The sequence below is a fragment of the Taudactylus pleione genome, unplaced genomic scaffold, assembly GCF_031769625.1.
Source record: "Taudactylus pleione unplaced genomic scaffold, aTauple2 ptg000372l, whole genome shotgun sequence".
Taxonomy (NCBI): domain Eukaryota; kingdom Metazoa; phylum Chordata; class Amphibia; order Anura; family Myobatrachidae; genus Taudactylus; species Taudactylus pleione.
In genome coordinates this window covers 10666554-10687376 of record NW_028284773.1, presented here as the reverse complement: position 1 = coordinate 10687376, position 20823 = coordinate 10666554, and the positions used below count along the sequence as shown (strand labels likewise).

The following is a 20823-nucleotide window of genomic DNA, read 5'->3' as shown; positions in this document are numbered from 1 at the left end:
GGTTTCTCCAAGTTCTTGGGTCCTACTCCATATGGTAGAGAAATTTTATATCAAACTCCAATGTATCTAAGTATCAAAATTCCTTTCTGGTTGTAATATTAACATATTTGGCTGGAAAAATATACTTAAAGGATAATGATAATGGCCATGCTTTTTTTTATAAGGTTTGCTGTTATATATGTTTTTCCACAACTTTAGTACTACAGTTATATTTCATGTTATGCTTGTGCAGACGACAAATCTGCGGGCTCAACACAATTACAGTAAAGATTACTCCAATCTGGAAACTACTGTTCAAAGAGGTAGGATCATAACATGTTCTTATGCAATAGAATTACCTCCATGTGCGCACAATCAATTCATTTTAGTAGCGATGTATCAAAATATTGCATTTTCAATATTCCTAAGATCATACCTGTCACTCCTGATGATAACAGAAAATAAACATGGACACAAAATATTTACATAATAGAACTGGTATACAGATTAATCTTCAATGCTGGTATTTCAATTGCAAAATCAAGATAAACAACTAGGGAAAGTGGTGGGAAAAGTTTAAGGGAGTAGCCTTGGAATTAATGAAATCACATTCACAGTTACCCATCAAAATACTGCAATAGTTTTTAACAGATTAATGGGAGATGTCCCAGGAGGTCAAGCAAAAATCCTGGGAAATCTCCCACTGGCACGCAATGTGGGTTAGAAGGTATCATCATTACAAAAATTGTGTCGTCATATAACTGGTACACAAACTTTATGAAGCAAATAGCCTCATATAGGTAAAAATATATACACGGAGGGAACCTAGAAGCGCTGTCAAAATAGTAAGGCCAAAAAAAGGTGTACCCACACCTAAATGCAAGAACTAATTCAACAGTAGGATTTGATCTCAAGCGCTACCCTTATGCAAATCCTATAGGTGTCTACAGTCTATGATGATGCTGTATGGCTTTTTTAATCTATAAAACCAATTTATGCTGTCACGGTAAAATATGCACAATTTATTAAATCAGTCAAAGGCCAGGAAAATAAACAATTTAAAAATAGGCAGTAATCCTTAACTTAAATATTTAATAGTAGCAAAACATCTCTGGATGAATAAATATATTATTAAATAAATATTCATATAACAGTAAAATGTCTCTAGATGAATAAATAGATAGATGACTGTTGCCAGGTGGCTGCTTTACCAGATCCGAGAGGTAAGTATGCAAGGTAAACAACTGGCTGATGAGTAGTCCGAAAACCTCATCTCCTTTCTGCTGTGTCTCTGTCCTGGATATAGCAGCCTAGTGCCTCCTCTCCTAGGAGAGGCAATAGTTATGCTGCTCAGTCCTGTAAGCTGCTCAGCAGCAAACAGTTTTTCAAAGAGTTCGAAGACCTACACATTAAAAATATATATCTGCACCACACATAGAAATTCAAGTGCTCTCTGTGATTGGATGATGTTGGTTCACCTGGACATGTGTAACAGTCATCTTATAGCTGGAGAGTTTCAGAATGTGCAAGTAGACCGTGTTGTATCAGAGACAAGGTAGTAGTTTTGGGTGGCATTTTAAAACTTCCTACTGTACATCAAAAGTAGGCACGTGTGCCATCAGAGGGGATTTGCATATGGGTGGCACACCGCCAGGTGTTGTGTAGTGTATCAGATCTGAAAAAAAGATTAGATTTATTTTGCTGTAAAACTTATGGTAACACCAGCGGTAACCAAATAGAGCAGCAGTGAAATTGCAGATAAATCCCAATCTCCTATAATAATAATTGCTTGATTTATAAACATTGTATTGTGTTTATCGAGCTTAATAAATAAGTCTTAAATTCTTTAACCATCAAAAATATCTCTATCAAAGTTTAATCCTTTAATGCAGGGATGGGGAACCTCAGGCCCGGGGGCCGAATAAGGCCCCCAGAATATTTTGGTCTGACCCTCGGAGCATTTTTCTGCTAGCCTCATCTGGCTAGTAGGGTGCCTAGAATGGCACCCTGCAGCCAGAATATATGCAGTAATGTCACCTGGAGCATCCTTAGGATGCTTCAGACGGTCACATCCCTGCCCTTACAGCTCCCCGGAGCATCCGCAGGATGCGCCGGTTATTGCTGTAATCACCGATCATTGTGGCCCCGCCCCATGTGACATCACACCGGGCCCACAAATAATTTTATATATATCAAAATGGCCCTCGACAGAAAAAAGGTTCCCCACCCCTGCTTTAATGCATAGAGACCACTACAGTGGACAGCTGTTTTTAAGTAATTATTTCCTATGGAACCTACTTTTGACATCACTAGTGCATGGCGTCTTCTTTTTTGGACCTCTACCAAAAGTAGAAAGTATGCCACATAGTGACAGCTTTTAATTCCTACAAAACAAATGAGGTCAAATTAGAATGACAGAAAAATTCTCCAGTTCTGAGCATTTTTGGGATTTCTGTGAAACATTTTTACCTAAACATAGCAGTACAGGTAGCAAAAAGTAATTCATGGAAAGTAAAATAGCATAATATGGTAGATGTTTTGATAAAATACTCAATTTATTTATTTTCACGGTTAATGTAAAATCATATCTCTCTTCAGTGGATGGCATGCAATACAAAGATCCATATAGTACTTTTAATTCATATGTCCAATTCAGTGGATGTCATGCAATAAAATCAGTTAAATTCAGTTCATAAAAGTGAAAAAGGATAACTTGTTAGGTATGACACAGACTGAGAAATAAATTAAAATATTTGTGTTGTAAACAATGAGGGAATTTTTATTTCTATATGAATATATCCATAAAAAGAATAAAATAATTAGCGTTGTCAACTTAGAGGATTTTTTGTTTCTGGAGAAAAATAAGCAACATTATAAGAACAAATTGGAACTATACCAGACATTTAATTTTTTATTTGAACAAAAAGTACTTTCATGGTAAAATACTGTTTCACATTAATAAGGCAGGTTTTTTTTGTTGCAGATTCATATTGTCCACTGTCCTAAAGACTAATAAAAAACATTTAAAAAAAAGATTGCATTAGGTTATCATAATTCATGCCTGAAAGGGTTAGTATATTCAGTTTAGACTTTTAGTAAATTACTAAAATAAAAATTGCAAAACATATGAAAGAGCAATTAAAATTTACTTATGGTGATTTCACGAGGATACTCCATTCTTGTTACAGGCTAGTGCATCTTGCTAGTGCAGAGTCACATGTGCAACCCTGGCTACAGGGGCTGGCTGGCAACTTTTAGCCTGGGGGGCAAATGCATGCAGGCGGCCCTGGCAGAGGAGTAGCATGTTGGCAGGGTGCCCGAAGAATGTGCATGCTACGGTGCCCCCCCCCTTCAAGTGTTCCAGGGAGTAGGCGGGTCCATAGGGGATTAATGTAAAGTAAAAATAAAGATTAGGGGCAGCCCCCTGTCATAGTGCCCATATGCAGTGCCCCCCTGTGCCCCAGGAGAGGACTCCCTTATGCAGGCCTCCAGTAGTGCCCCCAGTAGTGATCCCCCCTATGCAGTGCCCCTTGTGCCCCCAGTAGTAAGCCCCTTATATAGTGCCCCCAGTAGTGATCCCCCCTGTGCAGTGCACCTTGTGCCCCCAGTAGTAAGCACCTTATATAGTGCCCCCAATAGTGGTACCCCCTATGCAGTGCCCCTTATATAGTGCCCCCAGTAGCAGTCCACCCCCCATGCAGTGCCCCCTATAGTGGTAACCCTTATGCAGTGCCCCTTAAATAGTGGCCCCAGTTGTAGTCTCCCCCCTATGCAGTACCCCCAGTATTGCCCTTTATATAGAGCCCCCAGCAGTGGTCCTTCGATGCAGTGCCCCCAGTGGTAGTCCCCTCCCCCTATGTAGTACCCATAGTAGTAGTCCCCTCCCCCCTATGCAGTGCCCCTAGTAGTAGCCCACCCCTTGTAGTGCCCCTAGTAGTAGTAGTCCCCAGTAGTAGTAGTCCCCCTTTGTAGTGCCATCAGTAGTTGTAGTCCCCCCCTTGTAGTGCCCCCAGTAGTAGTAGTCCCACCCTTGTAGTGCCCCCAGTAGTAGTAGTCCCCCCCTTGTAGTGCCCCCTGTAGTAGTAACTCTGTATGACTGCAATATCCTGTAACTGTGTGTGACTGCACTATCCTTTAACTCTGTGTGACTGCAATATCCTGTAACTCTGTGTGACTGCACTATTCTGTAACTCTGTGTGACTGCACTATCCTGTAACTCTGTGTGACTGCACTATCCTGTAACTCTGTGTGACTGCAATATCATGTAACTCTGTGTGACTGCACTATCCTGTAACTGTGTGTGATTACACTATCCTGTAACTCTGTGTGACTGCACTATCCTTAACTCTGTGTGAGTGCACTATCCTGTAACTCTGTGTGACTGCACTATCCTGTAACTGTGTGTGACTGCACTATCCTGTAACTCTGTGTGACTGCACTATCCTGTAACTCTGTGTGATTGCACTATCCTGTAACTCTTTGTGACTGCAATGCTCGCAACAAGAAAAAAACACTTCCTCTCCCAGCCCAATATCGCATATTGCGGCAAGAGCATCAGGGTGGGGCAGTGATGATTAGATTCACCATGCCCCATGTCTGCCACAATTACCTGCACCTTGCCAAAATATCAGCAAGGTTGTGGTTCATTATATTATGAATAAGAGGGTGAGTCTTTGTTAAAAAAATGAATCTTCGGGTATCAGTTAAATAATAATAATAATAATAATAATGATGATGATGATAATAATGTTATTTATATAATACTTTTCTCCCAATAGGATTTAAAGTGCTTTATATTTGCATTTAAAACGCAAAATAAGCTTAACAGCAAAGAGAAACATTAGTGAAAGGACATGTGAAATGTGTGAGTAAACAGGTGAGTCTTGAGTCTGTGTTTGAAGGACTCTAGAGTGGAGGCCTCTCAAACCGTGCGGGGTAAGCGAGTTCCATAGAGTTGGAGGCGTAAAGCTAAAAAGTCGACCTCTACATGAATTCAGGGAGATTCTAGGTACTGCGAATACTCCTACATCTACAGATCGCAGTAATCAAGTGGGGCAGTAAGTAATCAGAACTGCTTCAGGTACCTTGGGTCCTGGTTAGTTAAAGATTATTGAAATTATATCATCAAGCCCCCAGTGCACTCACTTCACTGGGTAAGTATTCAGATTCTGAAGGCTGATGTAGACTTGGGGGACCTGGAGAGCTTCCTTAAATTGTGAGTGTCCCGGAGGTCTACTATGATAAAGGATAATAATCATATCAGCATATTACTGTATAGTTCCCTAAGGTATTTCTTCATTGTGAAATGTCAAAGACATTACAATTAAAAAATATTGGCAACGGCTTTGTTTTGGGCCGACAAGCTCCAGACAATACACGAAGAGCTTTGAACATCATAGAACATTTTTCACGAGTAGCAGACCTACTCCTGGCACTGTCATTAGATGCCAAAAAGGCCTTTGATAGGCTACATTGGGGCTATATGAAGGCTGTACTATCCAAATTTGTTTTTTCAGGTCGGTTTCTAGACGCTATTCTTGCACTATATAGTTCACCTGGGGCACGAGTATATTGTAACGGCTTCCTGTCATCTTTGTTTTCTATAAGTAATGGCACCAGACAGGGTTGTCCCTTATCTCCTTTCATTTTCGTTTTAGCAAGAGATCCTTTAGCAGAACACATCCGTACCAACCCTCTTCTTCATGGTCCCCTTATAAAAGGCTCAACATAAAATTTGCCTGTTTGCGGACTACATCCTTTTGTTTGTTACGCGCCCGGAAATCTCTGTCCCAAATTTACAACAATTACTTTATGATTATCCTGCGGCCTCATATTATAAATTAAACACATCCAAAATGGAGGTATTAGCACTAAATGTCTCACCCCCGCTCCTGTATTCCCTTAAATTCCAATATAATTATAATTGGCAATCACCGTCTCTCCTTTATTTGAGTATTTCTTTGTCGGCTAAAGAAGACAAACTTCTTGAATATAACTATGGCCCCCTTTTAAACCAATTTATTGCCTTCACAAAAGATTGGATGAATCATGAGGTTTCCTGGATGGGCAGAATGGCGGCCGTCAAGATGACACTTCTCCCTAAACTCATGTACTTATTTAGGTCAATACCTAGGACCCTCCCTTCTTCATGGTTAAATAGATTTTATGTGGTGCTGAACAAATATATCTGGAATAATAAGAGAGCCAGACTCGCTAAGAAATATTTAATGATGTCTAGATCATCTGGGGGCTTGGCATACCCCAATCTAGCACTCTATCAAACTGCATGCTTGGTTGATAAGCTTAGTGATTGGTCGAATGTTCTTAACCCTAAACCCTGGGTCAGGCTAGAAAGTGATCTGTTAGGCAAATTCCCCCTTTGTGATTTACTCTGGATTCAACCAATTTTAGAGTCTCTTTAAAATCTATGTCCAGGGCAACAATAGCTTCTCTCAAAGCGTGGGATAGCCTGTCTCTCCTTCTACAATTTAACCTGCCTTCTCTCCATCTCTCTATTCATGGTTTATCATTTTTAATCCCAAATTTAAACCTGCTCTCCTGGTACCTCAATGGTATCCGTACTCTCCGAGACCTCTTTTTGAATAATAACCTCCTTTCTTTCGCCCAATTACAGGCTAGCTTTTCCATCCCCTCTAGAGATCTTTATAAATTTCTTCAAGTCAGACATTGGATACAGTCCATTCCGCATTTAGCAGGCTCGACGAAAATGATTCCTCCCCATGTATTTTCACGCATATCTTCAATTTCACGCAAAGGAGGTATATCTTTTTGGTACTCTCTTATACTTACAGCGGAAGAACCAGACAAGTCACTGGCCATTATTATATGGGAATATCACCTAAATATATGTCTGGACTCACATGAATGGGCTACACTTTTCTTTTCTGTATTTAAAATGTCTAGATGTATTTTGCATATTGAAATGTATGTGAAATTGCTCTACCGCATTTATTTGACCCACGATAGATTACACAAAATTTGGCCTGCTCAATCTAATTTGTGTTGGCGTGCATGTGGTCAAATAGGCAAGATATTCCATAATTTTTGGAATTCCCCTGCTATACGCTCCCTTTGGTTGGAGGTGGAAGATTTGATCCTGAAGGTCACAGGTCTGCGGCTATCTCTGACCCCCTCTACTGCTCTCTTACATATGTTTCAGGATGATGTTCCCACCCACCATAGATATTTTATTAGCCATGTACTTATTGCTACCAAGGCAGATATTGCCCAGTTCTGGAAGCAGGATAAGCCTCCCCCCCTATCTTTGATAAAGTCCAAAATAAATTACAGTTTCCGGATGGAAACTCTAAATTGCTCTTACTCTTCTTCTGATAACTCACCAATGATTAAGTGGTTCAGCTGGCATGAATTTATAACGAAGGATCCATGTCTTCCAATAACCACACATTGATATATCAAAGTTTGGATGTGTTCTATATTTTGGTTTGTATAATGGGAATTATGGAGTGTTTTTTACTATCTGTGTAGGTCATACACTGATTTTGTTTTGTTTTGACTTTTAGTTTTATGTGATATTTTCATTGACAATTGCCTGTATTTCCCCCTTGTTATATTTTTCCCCTTTCTCTCTTTTCTGTACCCTTCCTCTTTTTTTTGTATGCCTTTACAAAAACTAAAATGGAAAATTCAATAAAAATTATTGTTTTAAAAAAAAAAAAATATGCCATATCAAAACACAATTTGTCTTGTATCTACCTTAGAGCTCACAGATTAACAGATTTATCTACTAACAATCGGGCGTAATTTTGCACCTTCTAATGTACCAAATGTTTTTGATATTTTTAAAAAATGTGTATACACCCATGCTCCAATGCACACGAGTGCAGCTTAAGAATGTGACCTACACACATCACTGACAATCAATATGAAAAAAAGCAAAATCTCAAGCGCTCCTCCTCATGAGGTAGTCACATAGAAGTCTTTTTAGTCCTTAAAAGTCTCAGGTAAATATAAAAAGTAGTTGAAAAAATGTAGAATGTAAAAACAAACTTCTCTTTCTTCTTCTTAAACGACAGTCTTCAAACACACTAGCACAATAAACCCTTCAGTGTTTTACAGCATCATCACAAGCAATTGTATCTCTTTCTCTGCAGGCCTCAACATGTTCCCCAAGCACTCAGTGCTTGGGGAACATGTTGAGGCCTGCAGAGAAAGAGAGATAATTGCTTGTGATGATGCTGTAAAACACTGAAGGGTTTATTGTGCTAGTGTGTCGTTTAAGAAGAAGAAAGAGAAGTTTGTTTTTACATTCTACATTTTTTCAACTACTTTTTATATTTACCTGAGACTTTTAAGGACTAAAAAGGACTTCTATGTGACTACCTCATGAGGAGGAGCGCTTAAGATTTTGCTTTTTTTCTTATTTGTTATTTTGCTAGATATACAAACATTTCTTTCAATGTTGACATTGAAAATGCATTTCCAATCAATAAAAGCTTATCAGTGTGGCTGCTAAAAAAATAAAAAAAAATAATTTGGCAACATTAACTACAACTACAAGGGCTACTGATTTGATTGTGTCTGGCTGTGGGTAACTTGATGTTTGTTGGGTATCCCTTTTGAATGATAATGAGGAGCATATTTATTACAGTCCGCATATTGGGCCTGATTCAGACCCACTCGCGAGCGGCTGTCCGCTCGCAAGTGGGTCGATGTTATGGACTGAGCATGCGCACGATGGAGGGAGCTCCATCGTGCGCATGCGCCAGACGCGACGAGCGAAGGAAAGTCCTTCGCTCGTTGTGTCCGATCAAAGGGGGCGTGCTGTCAATGTTGATTGACAGCACGCCCCCTTTGGTGGGCGTGCCTCCCTGATGGGGGCGTTCCCACGGGAACGCCTCCCATCAGAAGCCGGCCCACTGACATCACTAGTGATGTCAGTGGGAGTGATTTTGGCTCTGATAGAGCCAAAATCACTCCGGAGCTTGCGGTTGAAAACCTCAACCGCAGGCTCCGGCTCGCAATTTCGATGGTCGCAATGGTCTCGACCATCACGGCCATCACAATGCACGCTCGTATAGCCTGTGGGTGGTGACCCACAGCTATACGAGCGTCCAGGAGGACGCTCCATGAAAATGGAGCTCATCCAGAGGGACCACAGTAAATATATTTGACATCTGCTGTGATCTTCCCTTCTTATCTTCTGGGGATACTTAATTTTTTGTGGGTATCCTACAAAATATTGTATTTATTTTCTAAGCATTTTTTATAAATATGCCCTAGAGTGACAAAATGATCAAACCTTAAACTGTTTCAAATTGTTACCAAAATAAAATTGACCAATATCTTTTATTTGCCCTTTAAAAAAGGTAATACGGTAAAGAAAAGATTATTTGTTGGATCCTATTACACTTTGCACAGATGATGGATATTAATCTGCTGAAAAGAAAAAAAAAATTCTACACAAGAACACATTGTTAGAACTTATTCTGAACCTCGTTGTTTCATTTTCTTCCAGCCATAAGCCAGATTTAATTGTTCTGTGGGTGCAATGCAAGTTCTTACTCAAGCAACACATTATTGCTATTTATTTATAATTATGTCAAAAAACTGTACCTAGATTGTAAAGAGAGTCATAGAGCCAAATGTAAGATGTGAGATTAGAAAATGTGAGAGTTTAGCAGTAAACGCTCACACTTATTAAACTCGGCCAATGTTGAGTTCATGAATATGCAAACTCGCATGTTTTTTAGACTAAAAAACTCACAATTTAAACTCTCATCAAGATGTTTTCTCATTTTAAAGATAAAAAGCAACCAATGTGAGAGTTTATTACTGCTAAACTCTCCCCCTATTACATTTGGCCCATAAAGTTTCTATGTATATGTGTAGCTTGGACATATACTGTGTTTTTGTGCTCACAGGTTTTATTTTCCCACCAGACTGTTTACTTAGGTTGTACTATGCAAGTGATTATCTATAACATTTATGTTATTACTCCTGTTTCATTTGTTTTACAGGTTTTCAATCCATTTTATGTTTTTCAAGTTTACTCTTTAAGCATGTGGATAGCTACTTCATACATTGAATTTAGCTTAGCTATTTTGTTCATGACTATCATGTCTATTGGTGCCACCATATACAATCTGAGAGTGGTATGTATCTATATAAGATGACACATGTTTTATTCACTTGCTGCACAAAGCGGAAAATGATTAAGGTGTTTTTGTTTTCTATTTTTCCCTAGCAATCTGTGAAACTACACAAAATGTCAGCATCCTATAACAGCATTATGGTTACTGTACTTCACACAAATGGAGGTAAAGAGAAACATACATGACATATACAATTACTGATATACAGTACTAGTGAGCAAAACTGTTTCTGTAGGTATTATTGCCTCTGTCTGTCTGTCTGTCTGTCTCACTCACGGCAATTTTATCACAAAGGGGCCTATTTATTACATAACGTTTCCATTAGAGTCAGATGATTGGCGTTTTATTTAATTATTTATTTACTACGAGTGTGCCACTGCAGTTGTCAGAGATATCCCTCTATTTTCACTTGCAAAATAAGTTTCCATAGCTTTCTATGGGGGCTGTGAACATTGAACAATTACCAAGCTGCAAGATGCCCAGCTCTACGCAGCTGGCACCCATAGCTAACATCATCTTTAGCTGGCATTAGCCATTGTTGCCACTGTAGCCTAAAGTCTGCAATAACACATTCTAAAGCTGGCCACACATCTAAAGATTATCTGTCCAACCAGCCAACTAGTAGATTGGTTGGAATGAAAATCTGGTAAGGAATACAATCAGCAATTTGCTCCCAGACGCTGAAAAATGGACCAAAACTGTTGTACGAACAAATTGTTCAGATCAAATATTTAACAAACTTGTCTGATGGCCATTTTCATCTGTTTTTTGGTATTTAGGAGTAAATTGCTGATCATCATTTACTCCCATTCCTTACCAGATTTTCATTCCAACCAATCAGCAAGTTGGCTGGTTGGACGTAAGTTGTTCTAGTGTGTGGCCAGCTTAAGTCCCTGGGTTTCCTCTTTTCCCAGGATAAATGACAAAACTCAAAGTAACTTTTAAATAATAAAGTCTTTCATTGCAATCAATTAAATCTGTAAGTACAAATGAGAAGATAAGTAGATATATGTGACATAAGAATATTACTGTTATTCCCACATGGTTTTCTCAGATCACAAAGTCTGAAAGTAAATTTCCTTACCCCCAAATACCAATGCAGTGGATGTGGGGCAGCAACAGTGCCACCACCAGGATTCTGCAGCCTGGTGACAGCACCGCTCGCACAACCCTAGTTACGGCCCTGCCCTCTCTCACAAGGTAGGGACACAGACACATATTTCCTTGGGCTATAATATATATTTAATTATATACAGGGAGTTCGGAAAGTCCCTCTGCAGTGACTGTGTGCTGTGTATGAGAAACAGTGTGTCAGCTGCAGTCCAAAATTCAAATAAGGAAGCCGCACCAACTGCCACCCCAAATGCTATTGGTACTCACTGTCAGTTGGTGTGGCTCTTCTATTTGAATTTTATCACACACTTAGTCAGAGCCATAACTAGACTTTTTGGTGCCCTGTGCCAGAAAGAGCATTGGCGGCCCCCTCATTTTTCAAAGGGACATAATGCACCCAAAAAAGGGCCATGGCTTCATGGGGAAGGGCCAGGGAAAAGATAAGAGAGGCCAGGAGATGCTGGGGATGAAATAAGAGGAAGCTACAAGCAAGAATGTTAATAAACAGAAATTTCACAGGCCCAAACATTGCCCCCTGAACTGTGGTGCCCTGTGCGATGGCACCGGCCGCACTACCCTAGCTATGGCCCTGCACTTAGCACACCGTCACTGCGGAGGGACTTTTCAAACAATAATTCCTCACAGCAAGTGTTTTTTTGTATGTGAATAAAAGGTGCCAGTATACAGAAAAGAGGTACCAGTACTCACCTAAACTTACAAGTTATTTCATTCATTTCACTGATGTATTCCTGTTTCCGGAACTAGTTATAAGAATTAAAAATGAGACAAAAAAAGTGCTGCTACTGCGAACCCCTGAGTACCATCACAAAGAAGCACTGCTGAAAATTTTTACACAGTCCTAGCAGATATTAGTTTCCATTACCAGAGACAGTGGTGTATCTATAATAGGTGCAGGGTGTGCGGTGCACCCATATTATCTAAAACTTACCTCTCCGTGGTCCCACGTCGGGCCTCTCAGCACTACTCAAAACGCCGGAAAATGGGCGCTGCAGGCATTTTACCGCCATTTTGCGCATGCGCTGTGAGGAAATCTCCGGGAAAATGTCAGCCATGCCTTTTCCCTGGCAATCTGTGCATGCGCAGTTGACTCTGAGCACGCTCTACTGTAGTGCCCAGAGTCTACTGATTCTGCGGTGGCAGCCAGATGCATCAGTTGGCTGCCGATCGCCAAGGTGAGAGGAGGGGGCCCGTGACTGGGAATGCGCATGGGCCCCATCCTCTCTAAAGACGCCCTTGACAAGAGATTTCCAGAAAGTAGTTTCAGTTGTTTATTAATCATGATGTAAATGTGTGTATAATTCCCATTTATACAGACCTTGAAGAAGTACAATCTCAGTCCCTGGTGCCCGGAGATGTGATTGTTGTTGGTGGAACTAAGCTTTTTTTACCATGTGATGCTATTTTACTAAGCGGAGGATGCACTGTGAATGAAGCAATGTTAACAGGTAATTTCACCCCTAGTTTATAAACAAATATCTTATTATAGATAGTATGTTGTTGCCTTCTTCTTTCTGAATATATATTAATTACTTAAGTATTATTTAAGATATTCAGTTTTTCCTTGTAAAGATTTATAAGGGCTGTTTCCATGATGAATAAAGTCAAACTTTATACTAGTGATGAATCCGAACCGCTCCGAACAGGTGGAATCCGAGTCCACCCGAACGCAAATTCGGGTGTTCCCGCCTGACTCGGATTCCACCTCAAGGCCGAACGTCACCCGGCCAGCGTCGGATTCTCGCGAGACCTCGCGAGAGCCGGATGACGTTCGGCCACTATAAAAGGCACGGCGCCCGGCTGTCGACGCCATTTCACGTGACTGTATCAGACGGAACAGTCACGCTTAGTTAGTGATAGAGAGGGGAAAAGTGAGACTAGAGTTAGATTATAGTTAGAGAGAGTAGTTCTTGCCACTGTGTGCTCCATGACTGGGCTTAGCCCACTGTGTGTATTATACAAGCTCCGTGACTGGACTTAGCCCACTGAGTGTATTATACAAGCTCCGTGACTGGACTTAGCCCACTGTGTGTATTTATATTATACAAGCTCCGTGACTGGACTTGGGCCTAATTCAGAGCCGCTCGTAAGCGGCCGCTCGTTCGTTCTGAGCGATGTTTGCCCAACTGCGCATGCGTACGGATCATAATACGCATGCGCGAACCAGTCAGTGCGGCCGAAAATCGTTTGTTCGCTAAATAGCGAATGCCTGCTAGTGACAGGAGAAGGCGTATGTGGGTGGCAACAGGGGAAGGTGCTTGAAAATGGGGAGTGGAGATCCGAACGCAGGCGTGCTTAAAGGTCAAAACGGGCGTTTTATGGGTGTGCATAATTAATACAGCAGCGTCATTGACCACGTCACTGGGTTATTTTATAGTCAGAACTGCTCGCAAGATTGTGGTAGGAAAAACCAACCACAAGAATAGCGAGCAGTTCATACGCTGGTCCATGTACTCGATTAATCTAATAAATAGCGGACATGACGTAGGATGCGAGCGGCCAGGGGGCGTTTTTTTCAAAATTACGTTCGCATGTTTTGTTCGCTCATTCAGACCTAGAGGCGTGAACAGACCGCAAAGAGTGAAGGGTTCATTTGAATAGCCACCCCTATTTTCTGGACGAGCGAGCGCTAATTGCGTCCAGCTCTGAATCAGGCCCTTAGCCCACTGTGTGTATTATACAAGCTCTATGACTGGGCTTAGCCCACTGAGTGTATTATACAGGCTCCGTGACTGGACTTAGCCCACTGTGTGTATTATACAAGCTCTGTGACTAGGCTTAGCCCACTGAGTGTATTATACAGGCTCCGTGACTGGACTTAGCCCACTGTGTGTACTATACAAGCTCCATGACAGGGTTTAGCCTACTGTGTGTATTATACAAGCTCCGTGAAAAGGCATAAGAACAGTGAGTGCATACAAGCTCTGTGAAAGGGCATAGCCCACTGTGTCTATTCTACAAGCTCCGTGAAAGGGCATAAGCCCACTGAGTGTATTATACAAGCTCCGTGACAGGGCATAAGCCCAGTGAGTGCATACAAGCTCCGTGAAAGGGCATAGCCCACTGTGTCTATTATAGAAGCTCCGTGAAAGGGCATAAGCCCACTGAGTGTATTATACAAGCTCTGTGACAGGGCATAGCCCAGTGAGTGCATACAAGCTCCGTGACAGGGCATAAGCCGAGTGAGTGCATACAAGCTCTGTGACAGGGCATAAGCCGAGTGAGTGCATACAAGCTCCGTGAAAGGGCATAGCCCACTGTGTCTATTATACAAGCTCCGTGAAAGGGCATAAGCCGAGTGAGTGCATACAAGCTCCGTGAAAGGGCATAGCCCACTGTGTCTATTATACAAGCTCCGTGAAAGGGCATAAGCCCACTGTGTGTATTATACAAGCTCCGTGAAAGGGCATAAGCCCACTGAGTGTATTATACAAGCTCTGTGACTAGGCTTAGCCCACTGAGTGTATTATACAGGCTCCGTGACTGGACTTAGCCCACTGTGTGTACTATACAAGCTCCATGACAGGGTTTAGCCTACTGTGTGTATTATACAAGCTCCGTGAAAAGGCATAAGAACAGTGAGTGCATACAAGCTCTGTGAAAGGGCATAGCCCACTGTGTCTATTCTACAAGCTCCGTGAAAGGGCATAAGCCCACTGAGTGTATTATACAAGCTCCGTGACAGGGCATAAGCCCAGTGAGTGCATACAAGCTCCGTGAAAGGGCATAGCCCACTGTGTCTATTATAGAAGCTCCGTGAAAGGGCATAAGCCCACTGAGTGTATTATACAAGCTCTGTGACAGGGCATAGCCCAGTGAGTGCATACAAGCTCCGTGACAGGGCATAAGCCGAGTGAGTGCATACAAGCTCTGTGACAGGGCATAAGCCGAGTGAGTGCATACAAGCTCCGTGAAAGGGCATAGCCCACTGTGTCTATTATACAAGCTCCGTGAAAGGGCATAAGCCGAGTGAGTGCATACAAGCTCCGTGAAAGGGCATAGCCCACTGTGTCTATTATACAAGCTCCGTGAAAGGGCATAAGCCCACTGTGTGTATTATACAAGCTCCGTGAAAGGGCATAAGCCCACTGAGTGTATTATACAAGCTCCGTGACAGGGCATAAGCCCAGTGAGTGCATACAAGCTCCTTGACAGGGCATAAGCTGAGTGAGTGCATACAAGCTCCGGGAAAGGGCATAGCCCACTGTGTCTATTATACAAGCTCCATGAAAGGGCATAGCCCACTGAGTGTATTATACAAGATCCGTGAAAGGGCATAGCCCACTGTGTCTATTATACAAGCTCCGTGACAGGGCATAAGCCCAGTGAGTGCATCCAAGCTCCTTGACAGGGCATAAGCTGAGTGAGTGCATACAAGCTCCGTGAAAGGGCATAGCCCACTGTGTCTATTATACAAGCTCCATGAAAGGGCATAGCCCACTGTGTCTATTATACAAGCTCCATGAAAGGGCATAGCCCACTGTGTCTATTATACAAGCTCCATGAAAGGGCATAGCCCACTGAGTGTATTATACAAGATCCGTGAAAGGGCATAGCCCACTGTGTCTATTATACAAGCTCCGTGACAGGGCATAAGCCCACTGAGTGTATTATACAAGCTCCGTGACTGGACTTAGCCCACTGTGTGTACTATACAAGCTCAGTGACTGGGTTTAGCCCACTGTGTGTATTATACAAGCTCCGTGAAAAGGCATAAGTCCAGTGAGTGCATACAAGCTCTGTGAAAGGGCATAGCATACTGTGTCTATTCTACAAGCTCCGTGAAAGGGCATAAGCCCACTGAGTGTATTATACAAGCTCCGTAACAGGGCATAAGCCCAGTGAGTGCATAAAAGCTCTGTGAATGGGCATAGCCCACTGTGTCTATTATACAAGCTCCGTGAAAGGGCATAAGCCCACTGTGTGATTTATATTGTGTCTATGTGGACTGTGGACATTGTTTCCCCTTGTTTGTGCCTCACTCCAATACTTTAAGAAATGTACCAATGGTCTCACTCTAAAGCAGGGATGGGGAACCTCCAGCCCGCTGGCCGTATACAGCCAGCAAGACGATTTCATCAGCCCAGCCGGCTGTGGTTCTCTCCCCCTCAGCGGCAGCAGAGTCAGAACAGCAGATGTGCAGGTCTTGGCAGCAGACAATGCAGAAGGGGTGTGTGTACAGGCAGGGCTGTCATCGGGGTGGTTAGGTTACATCGGGGTGGTTAGGTTACATCAGCGCTGGACTGAGAGGACCCCAAGGCTGACTTATCAACGTGCCTGTCACACAATCATGGGGGCTGCCCCTCCTCTTGGCCCACAAAGAAATAAGGGGTCTATTTACTAAGCAGTGAAAAGTGATAAGGTGCCAGACAATCAGCTCCCAACTGCCATCTCACAGGCTGTGTTTGAAAAATGACAGTTGGGAGCTGATTGGCTGGCACCTTATCACTTTTCACTCTGTCTCCTAACACTGCTTAGTAAATAGACCCCTATGTGTAATGGTGGCCCACTTGCCTGTGTATTTAGTGTATTGCAGTTCCAGCCATCAAATTAAGGGTGAGTTAATAACATTTCTGACCAAATACAGCAGGCTAATTTTTAAGTTGATATTTTGTATGGCCTGCGAATGATTTTAGAAAAATCCAAATGGCCCTTGGCAGAAAAAAGGTTCCCCACATCTGCACTAAAGCTAACAGAATTGTTCAACAACAGGGAACAGACTTTGACCTGGCTACGACAAGGCCCAATATAATGGTAATACCTAAACCTAGAAGTCTGTAAGAGTTGTTGGCACATTCACTACAAAATGTGTTTTTAAAAATCTTTGCAAAAATTATAGCAACCCATCTAAACCTGTTTCCTTCCATTTTGGTTCCTCCAGATCAAGTTGACTTTGTCCCAGGCTGTCAGTGCTTGGACAACACCAGGTGCACAATCAGCATAATCCACAATGTTCTTCCATTTTTATGGCCCTCTACACTAAAATAGCATCCAATGGATAACTTGGCCATTAAAAATAGGGCACATGAAATTTACAACTTACATTATAGCATGGCAATTTAGCTGATATATATCCGCTTAACCATAGATATATCCTATCAATGATGGGATTTTCTAGTAAATATACAAATGGTGTTTTGGAATTTAGAGTAACCCAGACCCTCAGTGACTACTTTGGCAAATAATGTGAATTCTGTGGCCTTCAAGATTTTAAACAGGAAAGCTCTAATATTTTCATTTGTGATTGAGCCATTGGCCATTAAAATGTATTCTCACCCACTGATCAGAGGACCCTTTTGAACTTCAAAACTTAAAAAACAGACATATGTACTCATATTAAAAGTGAATGAGGCCCATAGAGTATCTATTGTTAACCTAGTGAACTACTTTATCTCTATTTACTAATTATATTTTTTCAAATTTAAGGAGAAAGCATTCCAGTGACAAAGACTCCACTACCCAATATCAACAATTGCATTCCATGGATGACACACAGTGGTGATGATTACAAAAGACATATTCTCTTTTGTGGAACTGAGGTCATCCAGACCAAGGGTAGTGGTCAAGATCTTGTGAAAGCTGTTGTCCTACAAACTGGTGTGTGTTCTTATTTGAACAATTAGTCACATGAAGGGTGAAACACTTTAAGAGACCTATTTACTAATACTGGAATACTACTACACATATAGGGCATGATTCGGAGATGGGTGCTATTGCTGCCGTGGCTGCATCTTTTTATGCAGCCGCAACTTAATCTTTATGCTAATGCTGCTGCCAATGGTGCTAAACCGCTGTTGTGCATAATAAGACGCACCATAGGACGCATTGGTCACACCATGAGACGCACCATCGGAGATTGCCCCACCTTATACCAGGTGCAATTTTCCTGTCTGAACATGGCCGCCAGGGTCAGTGCAACTGCATCTTTGAATGCAGTTACTGACAGCAACATGCCTGCGACACACACGAGTCTGGCTAGCCACCCCCTGTTACCTGTCAGAAACACCCACCGAAATATCTTAGATCTGCGTGCAATATCTAGTGTTCACTCTAGGTCCGGCAGCAGGCAGGGTGCCGGATCTAGAGATAGGGCACTTCTGCGAGCGTCGAAGGCGCGCGGGCCGATAAGGGGGCATGGCCAATATAGGGGGCGTGTCTTTATGATGCGTCCCCTTTCCGTCACTACTGGGGGCATGCCCGGCACTTACAGACATGCCGGGCAGCTCCCAAGCGCTGCGGTCACTGTGAATGGATGCCGGACACTGCGACCTGCGGGTGGAGACAGGAACCGCAGACTGTCTCAGCGGGGCACCGCGCTGGAGGGCAGGGCGCTTCTGCCCTTTAAAAATAGGGCAGGGCGCAGCGCCCCACTGAAACAGCCTAGCGGGAACGCTAAATATCAGTCATCGTCTTTGTGTGGTAGCTATTGGGACGCATGCACAGTGTTGCTTGGAAACACGCACAGACTGAAAACAATAGCCGCTTTCATCTTACATCACCACTGCGTCCACCTCTGAATCACTGTATTATTACACTCATCTTTGTAATCACAAATTAGTGAACTGGACTTATTATTGCACATCCAATTAATAACTAGTGTGTTATTGCTGCTGTTACAGATACACATTTAATACACACAGTGTTTGTATCTCAAAGCAGCTGATTTTTAATTTGTGACTGTATATAGTTATTTAAGTGTCCAACTTTGTCAATTACTTTTGTTTAAATTAAGTGTGAGGGCTATTCATTATAAAGGTAACGCAGGAAATATCACATATATCTCCTGCTTACCTTTCAGTCCCTATGTGGCCTGCCGTCCCCATACACTAGCACGGAGACCTAAATTTATCAAGCTCCGAAAATAATATAATTTGAAGTTCGACTGCATTGAGGGTTTCCTCTGTCCCCGTCCGGCTCTTTCTGCCAGAGGTTGCGCATGGTAAACTGACGTTCATGCATGCGCAGTCTGACTCAGCAGTGCTAATTTTCACTCCTGCGGGGAGCAGCAGTGAAGGACAACACTGAGACGGCTGGTTTGCGGATCACCTGTCTCACGACTGGAGCAATGTTGAATAGCTCCGATGACTTTGTATCCACTGCTTTTTAAAAAAAATCAACATTTGAATGACTGTGAAGTGATTATTTTACAAAATCTAGTAAACGTAGGTGTTATAACCGTTCTCAATAATGTACAAATGCAATAACATAAAAACATTTTTAATTAGGGTTTAATACAGCAAAAGGAGACCTGGTGAGAGCCATTCTGTATAACAAGCCAGTAAATGTGAAGCTGCACAGAGATGCCCTTAGGTTCCTCATGGGACTTGTGTGGGTTGCTATTTTTGGAGTTATCTATACAGCGATTGTCTACACAAAGAATGGGGTAAGTGTTCCTATACATTTTGTACAAACAAGTCAGTGATAGTTGTATATTCAACACTTATATCTGGAAAAGCTAATCATTCTCTCTGTTCCCTAAACTTTTCTTAATGAAATGACATTCATAAATAACTGTAACAGCAAATATAAACTGGAAACAACACCCACGTTTGTATAGTAACATTACAGAGGTCTGAGAAGCTTAGCAGAATATTACATTAGATAATATATTGGGAATACTGTTTTTTGCACACAATGAACAAAATAAATATAGATTTTAAAAAATAGATGTACTTATCTGAGTTGGGGGGAGATGTGCGAAACATTTGTGAGAGATAAAGTGGAGACAGATTAAGGGCCTGATTCAGAGGCTCTGAATCAGGGCGTTTTTTTTTTTTTCGGCCTCCAGGCGCTCGCAAAGCTGTGCTAGTGCGAGCGGCCAGGCGATGGTCGCGATTATCGCGACCATCGGGCTTGCGTCGAGGCATTTTGGGAGGGTCTTGGGTCCCGCAAGCCCGAGTGGACTTCCTGCTCTAATAGAGCAGGAAGTCCACTACTGATATCACAAGTGATGTCAGTAGGGCCGCCCATAAATGTCAGGCGTTCCTAAGGGAACGCCTGCTTTTGTGCAGCCACCCCGCCTCCCCGCCTACAAAACGGAGCGAGCTGTCAATCAATATCGACAGCCGCCCCGACTTGTAGGGAGCCCCGGAGCTGCCGTCGCTCACGGGGGCTCGCGCATGAGCACGCCGGAGGTGGCGCATGCGCAGTGGGGGAACATCGACCCACTTGCAAGCGCCTTGCGCTCTCGAGCGGGTCTGAATCAGGCCCAAAGTACCAACCAATCAGCTCCTAACTGTCACTTTACAGTCTGCATTTGAAAAATGACAGTTAGGAGCTGACTGGTTGGTACTTGATCTCTCTCTACTTTATCTCTCTCCAAGATTTACTACATCTACCCATTGGACATTATCAGTTCAACCTGAGTAAAAGATTATAATACACAGTTATTAACACAAAATATAACTCCTTCTCTGTAATGCTATTCCTCCTATAAGGCCCTAGGCCTAGGCAATATTTACAGTTACTATTGGTGTGAACTATCCAGCTGAAGATTCTGTGACACTAATCTGATGATGAGGTCATTCAAAGTGAGGAGCCTCAGCTGAATGCTGACGTCCCATGGTGGGATGATGCC

At 42.3% G+C, this 20823-nt stretch overlaps 1 protein-coding gene across 3 annotated transcripts in view; it reads left to right on the top strand.

The window, feature by feature from the left end:
• The window catches only part of LOC148508280 (putative cation-transporting ATPase 13A4), a 192108-nt gene that overhangs the window by 46099 nt on the left and 125186 nt on the right, over positions 1-20823 (top strand). For 2 of the 3 annotated variants that reach the window (XM_088444737.1, XM_088444739.1), the window contains exons 6-11: positions 233-302; positions 9981-10115; positions 10208-10280; positions 12563-12694; positions 17673-17843; positions 19472-19629. In XM_088444737.1, the coding sequence (XP_088300863.1) occupies positions 233-302; positions 9981-10115; positions 10208-10280; positions 12563-12694; positions 17673-17843; positions 19472-19629 (739 nt within the window). The remainder of the gene's footprint in view (positions 1-232; positions 303-9980; positions 10116-10207; positions 10281-12562; positions 12695-17672; positions 17844-19471; positions 19630-20823) is intronic. The other variant, XM_088444738.1, reaches the window with a different exon arrangement.